The sequence below is a fragment of the Nannobrachium achirus genome (assembly GCF_963921795.1).
Source record: "Nannobrachium achirus genome assembly, chromosome: 4".
In the NCBI taxonomy this organism is placed as follows: Eukaryota; Metazoa; Chordata; class Actinopteri; order Myctophiformes; family Myctophidae; genus Nannobrachium; species Nannobrachium achirus.
In genome coordinates, this window is record NC_137813.1 from 41,784,232 (window position 1) to 41,798,394 (window position 14,163).

A 14,163-nucleotide genomic window follows, 5' to 3' on the forward strand; every position below is an offset into this window, starting at 1 on the left:
GCACACATATTCACACAGCCACAGCTCACAAGCCACTGCTCACAAGTTGGGGACGTATTTATCATTTTTAAAGTGATTTAAAATAGTGAAAATGGCAGAACTACAACTACACACAACGCCTCGTTGTGTGCTCGTAGATCTGATATTTTCACTAGTTTTGTGCGACGGTCTTGTATGGTGAAGCAGGGCGTATAAATGAGAAACTTGGAGATACGAGGTTTCTGCCCAACAGTGACAATGTTTATGTTTGTGTCTGTGTCTATGTGTGCGTATGTGTGTGTGTGTCTGTGTGGGAGCCTGCTGCTGAGTAGAGACAGGTGGGGGCAGAGAGAGAGAGATGATTTTGCATATGTGAGTGTGTATACTTGCCATATGCACACCTGTGGTCAGTTCAATGAGAGTGATATGTGAGCGTGTATTTGTTGTCAGTAGCCCTGTGCGGGTGTGTGTGGGCTACAGTCAGGGGCGTCACACCAAATTCTGGGCCCTGGGTACAAGGATTCACTGCGGGCCCCCCATGAATGTTAACTATTGAAAAATAGCAGATATTCAAGCTCACAGCGCGGCACCGAGTGCCGCGCTGTGAGCTTGTAGATCTGCTATTTTTGAAAAATCGTAAAAATATGTGCAAGAAACCTATGTCAAGGACCCCCAAGATCGGACCCCGATCTCAAAATATTTAGTTCCAGGGACCCCGAGAAGCAAAATTTGAGTTAGAAATGTTCGCTTAAAAAAATACATATATTCAAAGATTTTCACACATTTTCACAACTTTTCAAAAATAGCAGATCTACAAGCTCGCAGCGCGGCACTCGGTGCCGCGCTGTGAGCTTGTATATCTGCTATTTTTCAATAGATAAAGTTATTAGGGCCCCTCCACCTTGGGCCCCAGTAACTCAGTCCCACACTTTCCTACCCCTTGTGACGCCCCTGGCTACAGTGGCTCGCCGTGCAGGGTGCGCTCAAAGTCCTCACTGTCACAGTAACACACGCCGGCAGCCGTGAGTGACAGGTATAATGTTTGGTGATGCTGGCAGTAACACTATCTCTTGTGTCTGTGTTGGCAAGGTTCAGGAATAGGTGACTATGCTAGGCTGGCTGTCTGTATAACTATGTGCCATGCCCTGATGGATAAAGATGAATAGGCTTACCAAGGCTGGGACATTTTGATATATGTCTCATACTTGAGTTGCCTAGCAAAATATGTTATCCATAGCAACTTACATAGCTTCCAGGTTTATACATTACTCATTTTGTGAAAGTACAGTGGATGTTAACTGAGGCATAGAATGCTAGGTTGCGCACCTTACAAGGACACGTTAAGCAATTCTCTAATAGTAACACACAGGGTAAAAATACATCTGTGCCTAAAACACGATGTTTGCCCCTGAATAGAGGATACTTAATGATGGCTTCAGTGTTGGTCCTAATTGCCACACTTTAATTAGCTGCGCAGACACAGGTAAGCAAGGAAAGGGACAGAGGTAGAGAGAGAGAGAGAGAGAGAGAGAGAGAGAGAGATGAGAATACGGCATGTGGTAGGAATTTGGAATGTGAAATGACTAATGCAATTGCTCAACCCACAACAAGAACATGCACTGCCTGAAGCTATGACAAGGCTGAGTGCATACCTCTAGTGGGGAGGAGGGGGTTCTTCTGAGGTGGGGGTTAACTGGATGGGGGTAAGGGTTTTAGAAGTGGGTGATGGTGTGCGGGGCTGCACATGTGGAGGATATTGTGGATATATGTATAGGCCTACTACTAGTGCATCAACTGTGCGGGCAAACGGTGTCAACATTTTTGGGATGACTTTGGGGCAAGGACCAGCACAGTTGGACATGACGGATGACAGAACAGGTCAGAAGACGGATGCATGACCTGAAGGGAGAAGGCAGTTGGTTAAAGGGGACGAGAGGGAGCCGAGTGCCTGCGGAGAAACAGCCAAGATCAACAACTATGAGACAGATACAGAATGATAGATAATGGCATAATAGTGGTTTTGTGAATTAATTTCACATAGCAGTAAGTACGGTACACACCCCAATAAACATATCAGCTCAGTTCACATTAGGGCCCCGGCAATCCTCTCCTCTCCCACTGGGAAAAGGCTGGGGGAGTCTATTCTGTTCTGTTCCCATGAGTTTTGTCATTGCTAGAAAGAACACCTGCAGCGTTAACACTGGGATTGCACAGTAGCTGCTGCGATAGGACACGATAAGACGCTGCACAACTCCTTGACTGACTCCCCTGCTTAATGTATGGCACTCCTCTGCCTTTCTCTCAGCTACGCACGCACCCATCGACCAACAAACACACACACACACACACACACACACACACACACACACACACACACACACACACACACACACACACACACACACACACACACACACACACACACACACACACACACACACACACACACACACTCTGACCTCCATTTCAAGCAAAACAAAACGTACTGAGATCAACAATGTCCAATAAAGAAAAACAGAGATAAGAGGCAGAGCTCGATGTTCTCGCAACACATGACATTTCCCAATAAATAAGTCTGGAAACTTTGTTAAATTGTGTTGCATTCTTTTTTTTCTTTTTTGAACACTCAAAGCTCTTTATAACGGATGCATCACATTCACACAGCAATGTCAGAGGCAACTGTGCAAGGCATCACAGCCTGCTTCTAGTGAGCAGCAGTCACGGGCAGGGACATGCTGGGCCCCTGCTTCAGCCCGGGAAAAAGAGTTGGAGAGGCCATCATTGCGCGCTATAGAGTGCGCGCTATAGAGAGAGATCTCTCTCTATAGCGCTGCTACTACTCAAAGTGACAAGCCAGTGGGCCAATTACATGAGTTATATTTATGTCGTTGTCGGGTGGTAACCTTGTATGTCCAAAACCGTTTGTTTTGTATTCAGCATTTTAATAATGATTTAAACTATAGTGAAAACAGACGATCTACAATCACACAACGCCTCGCACCGCGAGGCGTTGTGTGCTTGTAGATCTGCTGTTTTCACTACTTTTGTGCGACGGCCTTGTATGATGAAGCAGGGCTTTGCTTTGCGAAAAGATGTACAAATTTGAAACTTGGATATACGAGGTTTCTGCCCGACATTTTTTTCCTAATGGCCGGCCTGGACCGGCCAGGAATGAACCGGCCGTTCGGGAGTTGTCCCGCTTTTCCCAATGGCCAGCACGTCCCTGGTCAGGGGTTCAGTGCATGCTCAAGGACACTTCAACACGATGCTAGGAGCAGCCCAGAAGAACCCAACAGGGAACCTTTCGGTTCCCACGCAGCCGCTCTCTCTACCTCCTGAGCCACTGCTGCCGCCCCATGTTGTCTGTGATTGTTTGTCATCTCTATAGCTACAGTTATGTTGTCCCGTCTTGCCCTATTTCCAGCCAAAGATCGGCCATCTATCTATTAAAGCATCATCATCATTATCGTATTCAGCCCAGAAGGTCTATGATCTACCCAGATACCTTTTGAACTCCCCAAACCACAAGCTACGGCTAACTGACACATATGAATCTATGGTGAGAGTGAGGTTGCATGAGTGTGTGGGCAGGAAGCTGTCAGTCAGTGTCACGGCTCCCATCAGGGGACGCCCACTGTGCCATGTTGCTGTTTATGTTCCCACCCTGGGTGATCTGGGAGACAGCATGTCATCCTCCAACAACAAGGGTGGACACCATCTCTCATCTTCACGCTCAGAGGTTTACGTGTCACCAGGCTCTCACAGGTGGTATGGCCACGAGGCAATGCGTGGCGTGGCGTGCGTGCACACACAGACAGCTGCATAATCCATACACTGTAGGCTTTCATGTCAGAAAACACAGACCAGGGAAGGAAATAAGATGACAATTTTGATTTGAATTAATTTCACTTCAAGCCATTGTATAGAAACCCAGTAACCCACCCACTCAATGAAATACACTCTCCAGTCCAGAGTGGCCCATGCAGAGACTGGCAAAGGGCCCCTAACACACAGTGGCTCCTCAGACCCATGGGAGCTTATGAATTTCTGCTGTCTTCTCTGACAGGTCCTCATTTGCTTTCATTCAGCCTCTCATCACAGCTTCAAAGACAAGTGCATCATCTCCCCCAGGGGAATGAGAAGATCACTGTGCCTTCAAACAATGATTGGTATCCAAACATTGTTGGCCTGAGGCAATTTTGCTTCTCATAATTGGCCTCCTCTTCATTTTGTCTCTCATAGACAATTATTGTAGAAATATAATGTATACACAATGAGGCATCATTAAGGACATCATATTTAAGTGATTTAATAACATATCATTTTCCTTGCAGGAATTAAACAACGGTATGGGGAGGGGGGCAATCCTTTAATACAGTGAGGGCTTTCTTCTTCTAGCTAACCCTGCTGCCATGATGTCTAACCAGGAGAGGGAGACTGATCCAGCACTAATTTTGCTCTGGTTACAGGAAACAACTTTTGGAGGCCCCCAAGGGGGCCCAGCCTGGTTTCTTCTTGATGAACCGCCGACGTGGCCGCACACGCAGCCTTGAACATCTCCACAGCTTGACACAAATTATTCTTGGGCAAAACAACTGAACTGATGCCTAATAGCTTTGCAAATTACGGATGACAAAGTTGGATGTTCAAAACCAAAATCTAAACTAGACACATGGCAAACGTTGTTGTGTGATCTCTTTTGGTCAGCTGCAGTGCTCCACACCTGGTGTCTGGGTCCCAGTATGTGCCTGTGGTGCTCAGGTGTGGGGAGAAGACCGGTAAGCTCAGCTCATCCTTTCTCCAGGGCTGAAAGATAATGGACAGACACTGCGAACCCCGTGACCTTGGCAGAGAGATAAATACACCCCATATAAAGCGCCAAAGGGCTTGTGGGGGGCCCCGTAGCTCTACTTTCTCTCTGCTTCTTTTCTGTTCTGAGCAACAGGTTAAATCTGTGGTGCACACATCCAACTGCTGCCCCGAGGAGGTGTTATGACAACCAAAAATGGCGAGCAGCGAGAGCAAGAAGTGGCATGAACGGATCTGGTGGTTTCTGACATGTCGGGGTGGGAGTGAAAAGGGGCCTCTGCTGAGAAGCATTTAGCCTGAAGAGACAACCATCAACTCAGGCATCATCACGCAGGCACAGTAAACTGTCTTGGCCATCATGTGAGACGAACGAGGTAAACAAAAACAGCTGCCGTTGATGAACAGGAGCTCGTAACAACTCAGTGCACTAAGCACACCAAATTGACGCGTGCATTGACGCCTCTACTACAGTCTCACTGATTCCGATATTCGTACATTTGTGGGGCGGTGGTGGCGGTGCTCGCTGGGGGAAACTGATTGAGATGTGGTTTTGTAAGGATGCCAGCCAGGCAGCGCCTCGGGATGATTCTCTCTCATCTATATCACCAAGGAGCCATTGTTACGTTTTCGCACGTACTTATGGGAAATCAAATCACGGTTCTTTCACACACTACTCAATGACAGAGTGACAGAGAGTCAGCGCATAACAGACAACTTCACAAACATTCTGTCTCCTTCCTTTACTCACCCCCTGTACAGTGATTGGTTATTTCCAATCTCATTTACCCACAGAGTTTGATATCATTATTTTTGGTGTCTGACCGCAGGCAGAAGGGAAGCTCCAGTACGGGCAGACAGGAATATCCTGACACCCGTCTGTGGAAAAAGAGGATAGCCTAATTAGACAAAGTCAGGATGAGCTGACAAAACCTAGCCTCAAGACGTCTTTTCATGAAGTCTTTCCTGTCAAATGTCTACTTGTCACCAGACAATTCTATGCCTCTCTCAAAACGTGTCTTGGTAGGGGAAAAGGGATTTATGCTATCAGAGAGCACAATTGTCAGTGATTCGGCTTAAGGGTAATAGGGCTCCGTCAATAGGGTAATAGGGCTCCGTCAATTCACTTAAAAGCACATAGCCTACAGCAAAATAAAATGATACATTTTGTTTTGGTAGTTTAGCATCAAATGAGTGTAGCAGAGTGACTCACAGTCTCAGCCTGATGGCCTCAAAAGTCTTGTATCTCCCCTGGTCCACAGGGATGTCCCTTTGGTCTAGTGGTTAGATTTCCACATGGGAGACCCAGGTTCGAATCCTGGGCGTTACATGGATAGTGGGTATGTGTCAAATGTTTGTGCTTTACTATCAATGCAGCATGACTGACCTTAAATGGGCATTTCACTTAAACATTTCTGTGGTAATTTTCTATACCTATACTCAGACTTCTGAGTGCACCCCAGACTGTTTTTAAGTTGCTTGATACAATATTTAGGCATTTGATATTACTTTTAAGCCCATTCAACTTCAAACTCCACGTTTAGAACTCATTGAAAACATGCCAATGCTTTTGGTGACTTATATTGTCCTAATGAACGGAGAGACCTTAATTTTTTGTTAATTAATAATTTAGTTCATTAATTTGTTAAAATTGTTATTATTTCATGCATGGACATGACATATGGACTTACATGACTCTTTGATGCATCATTACAGAAAATATTCTCTTTAACAGTTTGGTATTGCTTTTTGTCATGTAAAATAAAAATATTTATACATACATACTGTATATATGCACACTACAGAAAATATTAATGTAATAAATAAGTATTTAGGACAATATCAGTCACCAGAATCAGGAATATGTATTCTTCAATGATTCTAACGTGGAGTTTGACATTGAATGGGTGCAGGTCTGATCAAATAAATATCAGATAGGCCTATCTAAACATTGAATAATATTCCCTACATTCAAAAGGGGGCACAGACAGGCAGAAAGACACAGGCACACAGGGATCTGATCTCCATATATGGGCATTAAATTAGGCACGCACAGACAGAGACAGACAGACAGACAGACAGACAGACAGACAGACAGACAGACAGACAGATTGCTAACCTCGTGTCACCACCACGAGGTTAGCAATCTGTCTGTCTGTCTGTCTGTCTGTCTGTCTGTCTGTCTGTCTGTCTCTGTCTGTGCGTGCCTAATTTAATGCCCATATATGGAGATCAGGCACCAGGCTTTCCACAGTGCTTGTTGAAAGCTGCTCAGTGCCCCAATCTGGTCTAGAGCCCGCCTACTCAGGTCATTTGCACACACACACACACAAACATACATACATGGGCATTAACCTCGCCTACCAGCTTTCTACATGAGCATACATGTGATGTACCAACCATTTCCGTATCCGCTCCAGATCTAGACCGGATCAGCAACCTGCAAAGTGAACAGATCCCAGTCTAAAGAGCACAGCACATTGCACTGTCTGAGATTGGCTGCTTTGTTGTCAGGCAGTAGCCATTCACAACACTATCATCCCTCCAGACAATGGGATGTAGTCGGATGTAGTCCATACAACTTCCGTATACAAACCTTTCAGATGATGACGTGTACACTGCCCTGTGCCCTGCTAGGCAGCTAAATAGCTACTAGCTAGCTGTAAGGGCTTATTATTTCACAGTAAAGACCAGAGGGGAAAGGCTGAGGCAAAACGCTGAAATGGAGACACTTTACCACCAGACAAACAAGTGAGTGTGCCTGTCTTGGGTTCAAACTTTATACATTAGGTTAAATGACTGTCGTTAATGGCATGTGGAGCTAGCTCACTAATAGTCACACTTTAACGATGCCTATTAATTAGTAATAAACTGTAATGTTAACGTTACATTGCTTAAAATAACTCTGTTCTGCAAATAAATGTCTAATTAACATGTCTCAAAATACATGTATTGTTAACTTGACAAACTGACAGATGCATCCTCATAGAATCCAGCTGTCAGTCAAGTTAAATAACGGTTACGGTTTTGGGCGTCATATTTCTGACAAATACATTTTAAATAGCGTTTGGAAACACCACGTGAAATGTTTCAATAGATAGAATGTTATCACATACACATTCCCTGATTGTCCACTGTGTTCCATTAGGCAGATCCAGGAGGTTCAGTCTCATATGGGGAGTCTGGAGTCAACGGACCGAGAGTCTGTTCACTGTGAGTAAAAACACAAACCATTCACACACCTGTTGTATAGCAGTGTCTAGTCGAGGTGGTCCCAAAAAGACCTGATGTCAAGCATGAGACTTGTGTGTGTGTGTGTGTGTGTGTGTGTGTGTGTGTGTGTGTGTGTGTGTGTGTGTGTGTGTGTGTGTGTTGCCAAGTCTTCATCCTTATGGATACTCCTCTACCTCTCTGATCTCATATTTTGACTTTCTGCCATACACACTTACACATTCTGGAATTTGGTTGACTTTATAAAAGGCAACACATGAACAATTAAAGGGAGACACCGTACACTCAAAACTGATACAAAAAACGAATAGATCTGATTTTGCACCGTTTTGAGTGCAGAGACTCCCTTTAGTTGTTCATTTGGTTTCCTTGTGGCTCCAGCATCTCACCCAAGTCTACTGGCAGATGAGCGGTGCTGTTTTCAAGGGGGGAAAAAAAAGGGAACGATATATTTTCCTTTTTACAGCATGTGTAGAGCCTGAAAAAGTGGGTGTGTCACCGTGTGAGCCAGTGTGTGGTGGCTTGATTGTTTCGCGTGGTTGGTGGGTGCCTGAAGGATCTGCACTGAGCCAGGCTGGTGCCAGGACAGGAAGCTGTGGGGTGGGGATAGCTGCGACGGCTTCTTCCAGATAATGGTGGGAGCCACCGCTGCTGCTCCCCGACAATGACTTCAGCTCGCATGTTAACAGCTCGGAAGGGTGTTACAGCGTAGGCCCAAAAAACTGGCTGATGAGAATGGGGAGTGGGGGCCAAAGTTGTGCACTTCAATCCGGAGCTTTAAAATCGTTAGATAAAGGTTTTCCATAAGCCTTGTTCTCCCACCTTTTTGAATACGCTATTGTCAGGGATCTCCACATTTAATGAGGGGTGTAAGATGATGATGGATATGATGATCTCATTTGCCTTTTTATTTAGGGATTACGCATATTTGCATTGTCATTTTGTTCTAGATCCAGACCCATTAGCCTTAGTTATGACTAACTCATGTACTTTAATCCAACTGAATGTGTGGGCTAGAGGAAATACAGGCTTCACAGGCCACACTGATATGACATTAGTATGTTTTCTTTTTGTATTCACTTCTGGGATTTTGTCTCCTCTTCATAAAAGTGCTGGAGAATGAGTTGCGAGCAAGGATCGACCAAATCTTCAATCAACTAGAGCGTCTTGAGATCCTGGCGAGTAAAGAACCACCAAATCGTCGGCAGAACGCAAAATTGTGAGTATGGACAATGGACATGGTCCAAGTTGGTGGGGTGATTCAACTTATATTGAAATCATGTCACTTTGACTCAGCCATTATGTTCCCAATGCAGCTAGGCCCAAATATGGAGAGTGTTGTCTAACCTCAATTTGTTGTCATGGCATCAGACCCAAACCAATCAGTCAGCTCCATATATGGGCACAAAAGGGACAAGGACTGACAGATAACGTCAGCAAGGGGGAGAAGACGACAGCCAGCCCCATGGCCTCCCCTAAGTAACAAGAAATCTTGTGAAATAAAATGTCGTCAACCAATCATCAAGGACGATGATACACGAAAGAAGAAGAAGATACAGAGATCTCCAATTCTCCATATATGGGCAATAGGATCGGTGGTGAAACTTAGGTGTGCGGCTGTGTATGGCAGAGCCTCTAGTATCTTATAAAGGCAATGGAAAGGTGTAGGTACTAGGTAGGAGATGAGACAGACAGCCGTCTAGTGCCCTGTGGCGACATGGCTCTATGAAAACATTTCCCCTGGATGCCGCGTCATCACCAGCATTCTTGCTGCATTGGACAAAGCGTCATTTCTGATCTGGATAAACAGGCCCCAGGGGACACGCAACACCCCATCTCAACAGCGCTCCTGTGATCTCAGGATGGCTCTTTGCTGGGCCGCAGGGGAGAACCAAGCACAAATGACGCAAAAGACAGGGTGGAGGCAGGTGGACGGCGGTGTAGGTCTTCAGGTGTTTCTAGTTAATTCCAGCCAGGGCAGACGATGCACTGTTTTGGATTAAGCAAAAAAATAAATTACAAATACTTTTACTTTTAGTGAAAACAGCAAAGACATAAGTGACATTGTAAAAGGTGTCCTAACTTAAGACAAAATGAGTATTCTAACTCTTTTGACAAAATTGAAAGTATGTGTATTTGTAACAGTTTTCTATATTTTGTGACATATCAAAGGTGAGTGAGTGGTGGTATCTTTTTGCACACTTCAGGCGCGTAGACCAGCTCAAGTACGATGTTCAACACCTTAACACAGGCCTACGAAACTTCCAGCACCGACGCTACAACAGAGAGGCCCAGGAGAGGGAGAGGGAGGAGCTCATGAACAGAACCTTCACTACCAATGTAAGTGTGATTGATGTCCTTTCCAGACACCATTGATTTGCTGTGAGGAAAATAATCAATTCCAGGCGATCCAGTCATGGCTGGTAGGTTTGTCTGATCTACAAGCCAGTAGAGCCTGTAAACATGGCATTGGCATCACATCAACGTCCTATTGCCTTCTAAAAATATAATTGTCTGGTAAAACAAGCAAGTGACTGGTGCATATCAAGGTTATTATAGTAAACGAAAACTAACTAAAAAACGTTTTAGTTAACTGAAATAAAAATAAAAACTAAGCTTTTTAAAAAAATGAAAACTAACTGAAATTATATTGTGTGTTTACAAAACTAACTAAAATAAACTAAAATTATAGAGAAAATCTCCTTAGTTTTCGTCTTTTGTGGAAATAAAAAATAAAAAACACCAGTTGGTGAGATCAAAGAGAGAAGTTGTATTTCTCAACATTCCTGCCACTCTCAACAATATGATGTTTTGTTGATTTTCTTTATTAGACAATACTTTTTCTGGAGCTTTTTTACTCTCACCCCTGACAAATATCCAATATTACGTAAAAGACTAAAACTAACACTAAAACTAATAAAAACTAAACTAAAACTAAGCATTTTCAAAAAATAAAAACGAAACGAAACTTGCAACCTCACTTTAAAAACTAATTAAAACTAAACTGTAATTGAAAACAAAACCTCAAAACTAATAAAAACTAATGGAAAAATCCAAAACTATTATAACCTTGGTGCATATGAATGCAACACTTAGTAATCGAACATAATACATATATTAACATAATTGTCGGAGTGTCTCGGTGGGGTAGAGGTGCCTCTGGTTTTGCCAGGCAGTTAAACAAACACCTGACACCTGTCGGTGTGTTACTGTGTTCACGGGTTGGAGGTGTCTGCAAAGTTCTCATTTTGTTTTTTCATATTATGTTGCTGTTACAGCATGTTTGTTTTTGTCCAAGCAGGATGCAGAAACCTCCATACCCATAGATGAAACCTTACAGTTTAACAGCAACTTGCACAACGCACACCGAGGCATGGATGACCTTCTGGGCAGTGGCAGTGGGATCCTCAACGGCCTCAGAGATCAGAGAGGCACACTGAAGGTGAGAGCATTTGGTCTCCACGTACACAGGGTTCCCACGGTCATGACATTCCTGGAAATATTTTGAAATTTGAAAAATATTTGTCCAGTACTGGAAAGGTTTTGGAATTGATCAAGGGTCCTGGAAGGTCCTGGAAAAAATAGCTGTGCATTGTCTTTGGTTATTGATTTTGTTAATGCCTCTGAAATGACAAATGAAACATTGGCCAAATTGTCAAATATTAGAGGCAGAAATTGTGAAAATAGCCGATCTACATGCTCACAACGCCGTAGATCTGCTATTTTCACAATAGAACCGTGTGATACAAAATTCCTCTACTCTTAGTGCTCGTCAGGGTGGGGGGGGGGTCCCCAGTTAAAACATGATTATTTTGGGGGTCATGGCCTGAAAAGGTTGAGAACCACTGGCATACACTACCTGTCTTTGGGCATTGTGCATCGGAGTAAGCGACCTGTTATTGAGCTGAATTATTGTTATATAGTCCTGGAAATTGGGTTAAATATTCTGGAAAAGTTTTGGAAATTAATTGGTAAAGATGTGTGGGAACCCTGTATGCAGGACAGGAAAATCACTGTGGGGCACAAGCAGTGAGTTGTCAGAGAATCAAGTATAGCAGAGCACAGCAGTATTCTGAAAGAAACGCAAAACCTTTCCCTGAATAATACTTGATTAAACCCCAACCCGCTTTCAACTTCAGTCACCATGGTGTGTTTGTCAGTGATGTGCACTCTTCTAGAACATGAGTACATGTTTCCAGGGAGGAGGAGTACAGCCTTCCTGGTTTTGCTTCAGGTCTCCTCTTATCAGGGTGTGTCTGATGAGCAGTACAGAGGGACTATTTTTGGCTAAAGTTCTCAGAGTATGGACACTAGGGTTTAAGTGGTTAATATAAAAGTTTCTATCACTCAAAGATTTGGAGGACTCCCTGTAGTAACTCTGAGGACCCCCTAGGGGTCCCGGACCCCCCCCCCCTGTTGAAGACAATGCATTCTATTCTAAAATATATATATATATATATTTTGTGAATGTATTCAATAAAAAACAATGTTATGTTGCCTTTACACAGGGGACCCATAAGAAGATGCTGGACGTGGCCAACATGTTGGGGTTGTCTAATACGGTCATGAGGCTGATAGAGAGGCGGGCCACACAGGATAAGTTGATTATGATTGGAGGCATGTTGCTGACGTGCGTGTTCATGTTCCTGGTCATCAGGTACCTGGGCTGACCACTATTCTTTTACAGCTTTTCAGTCAGTCTGGGACTTTTACATACCAGTCTCTATGACTTGTGAACTGTGACAGCGAGTTCTTTTTTAAGGAAGTGTACTGGATTCAGACATTTCGTGACAATTGTAAAAGTCCAGATTTTATTTTATAAACTGTGCCATCATCTGATGTGTCAACCTTTTCTGACACCTGCAAAACGTGGTTGAGGATGCACAGTAATTCATTCCACTCCCAATCCAACTCGTTCACTGAACTATCTGCAAACTGTTGCCACCATTGCATACCACTGCCTCACATCAATAATCAAGTCCTTCATTAAAACCAACCTGAAACTGTGAAAGCATTGGGTCTCTCTGCTATATATGGTAGGCTATGTAGTGTCTTGAGAAAATGGAAATTGTATTGATGACATGAGAAGGGCAATATTTGAGATGGCTTGCTGCTTATTCTGTTTGAACTAATTCTCAACTTGCATTTCATCACTCCGCAATAGATGTTTAACCTTGACAGAATTGAGCAGTTACTAGAAATCTTAAGGCTCTGTGGAAATTCATTTTTTGACTTGTCATGTTAATACTCCTTAAATGTTATTTCATACTGTATGACAGCTAATATACCAGAGATGACATAAGCAACAAGAAAAAGTATTATTTAGCTGTTGTTTTCCATACTGTTTGATACAATTAAATGTTTTACCGTTTCTCTGGGATTTATGCTAAATCTAATCTCACTATGTGAGTGTTTTAATTATTAATTGAATAAAAAAAAGCAATGTGTTTTGTGTATGTTTGTTATGATTGAGGCAAGGCTTTCACTTCAATAAATCTCTATAGATTGCATATACATCAGTCCATCGTACAGTGTGAAGTTAAGATTTACAGCAACTCTGGCAAGGGCTTTCCCTCCCATTGTTCACAGAATTACTGTAAACTTAGCACTTGAGGGTCTCTAGCCCAAATCTGCCCAACTCCTGTGGTGTTCCCAAGTTTGTATGGAAAAGAGGAAAGCTCCAGCATCAGATTTACAGCCCATTCCCTAAATGTTAACATGCACTTCTAGATTTATGGCTTCCAGAAGTACATTTAAGGCACCTCTGGCACCATCTAGTGACTTAACAGTCTTCAACCAGGTCACTGTTGAAGTAATTTCAACCAGGTCACTGTTGAAGTAATTTCAGTGGTGTAAAGTAAATATGTACTGTACAGTACATTTTAAGGTATTAGCATTTCCTATACCTTTACTTCTACACTACATCTCAGATCCAAATATTATACTTCTACATGAAAACTTTAGTTACTTTGTAGATTTGGATTACAAAACATACATTACCCACCTCAGCCCTATACACATTTTGGCCATTTGAAAATAGCCAATCAACAAGCTCGCAATGCTTAGATATATTTTCAAAAGATTTTATACATTTGAAAACTTGAAACAGGACATTCTGCACAATGAGTACTTTTACTTCTGGTACTT

The 14,163-nt window shown here is 43.2% G+C and overlaps 1 protein-coding gene across 1 annotated transcript; it reads left to right on the forward strand.

Moving 5' to 3' along the window:
- The first annotated feature begins 7,399 nt into the window (after window positions 1–7,399).
- gosr2 (golgi SNAP receptor complex member 2) lies at window positions 7,400–13,463 on the forward strand. Its single transcript, XM_080724400.1, has 6 exons — window positions 7,400–7,536; window positions 7,934–7,998; window positions 9,127–9,235; window positions 10,224–10,356; window positions 11,318–11,458; window positions 12,525–13,463. Exons 1-6 carry the CDS (start codon window positions 7,508–7,510, stop codon window positions 12,684–12,686), a joined length of 639 nt encoding a protein of 212 aa, XP_080580526.1. The 5' UTR covers window positions 7,400–7,507; the 3' UTR covers window positions 12,687–13,463.
- The last annotated feature ends 700 nt before the right edge of the window (window positions 13,464–14,163 follow it).

Excerpts from the sequence above, each read along its gene's own strand:
- gosr2 (XM_080724400.1), top strand. The coding sequence starts at position 7,508 with ATGGAGACACTTTACCACCAGACAAACAA. Across the intron at positions 10,357-11,317 it reads ACAGAACCTTCACTACCAAT|GATGCAGAAACCTCCATACC; the intron begins GTAAGTGTGATT and ends TTGTCCAAGCAG. Across the intron at positions 11,459-12,524 it reads ATCAGAGAGGCACACTGAAG|GGGACCCATAAGAAGATGCT; the intron begins GTGAGAGCATTT and ends GCCTTTACACAG.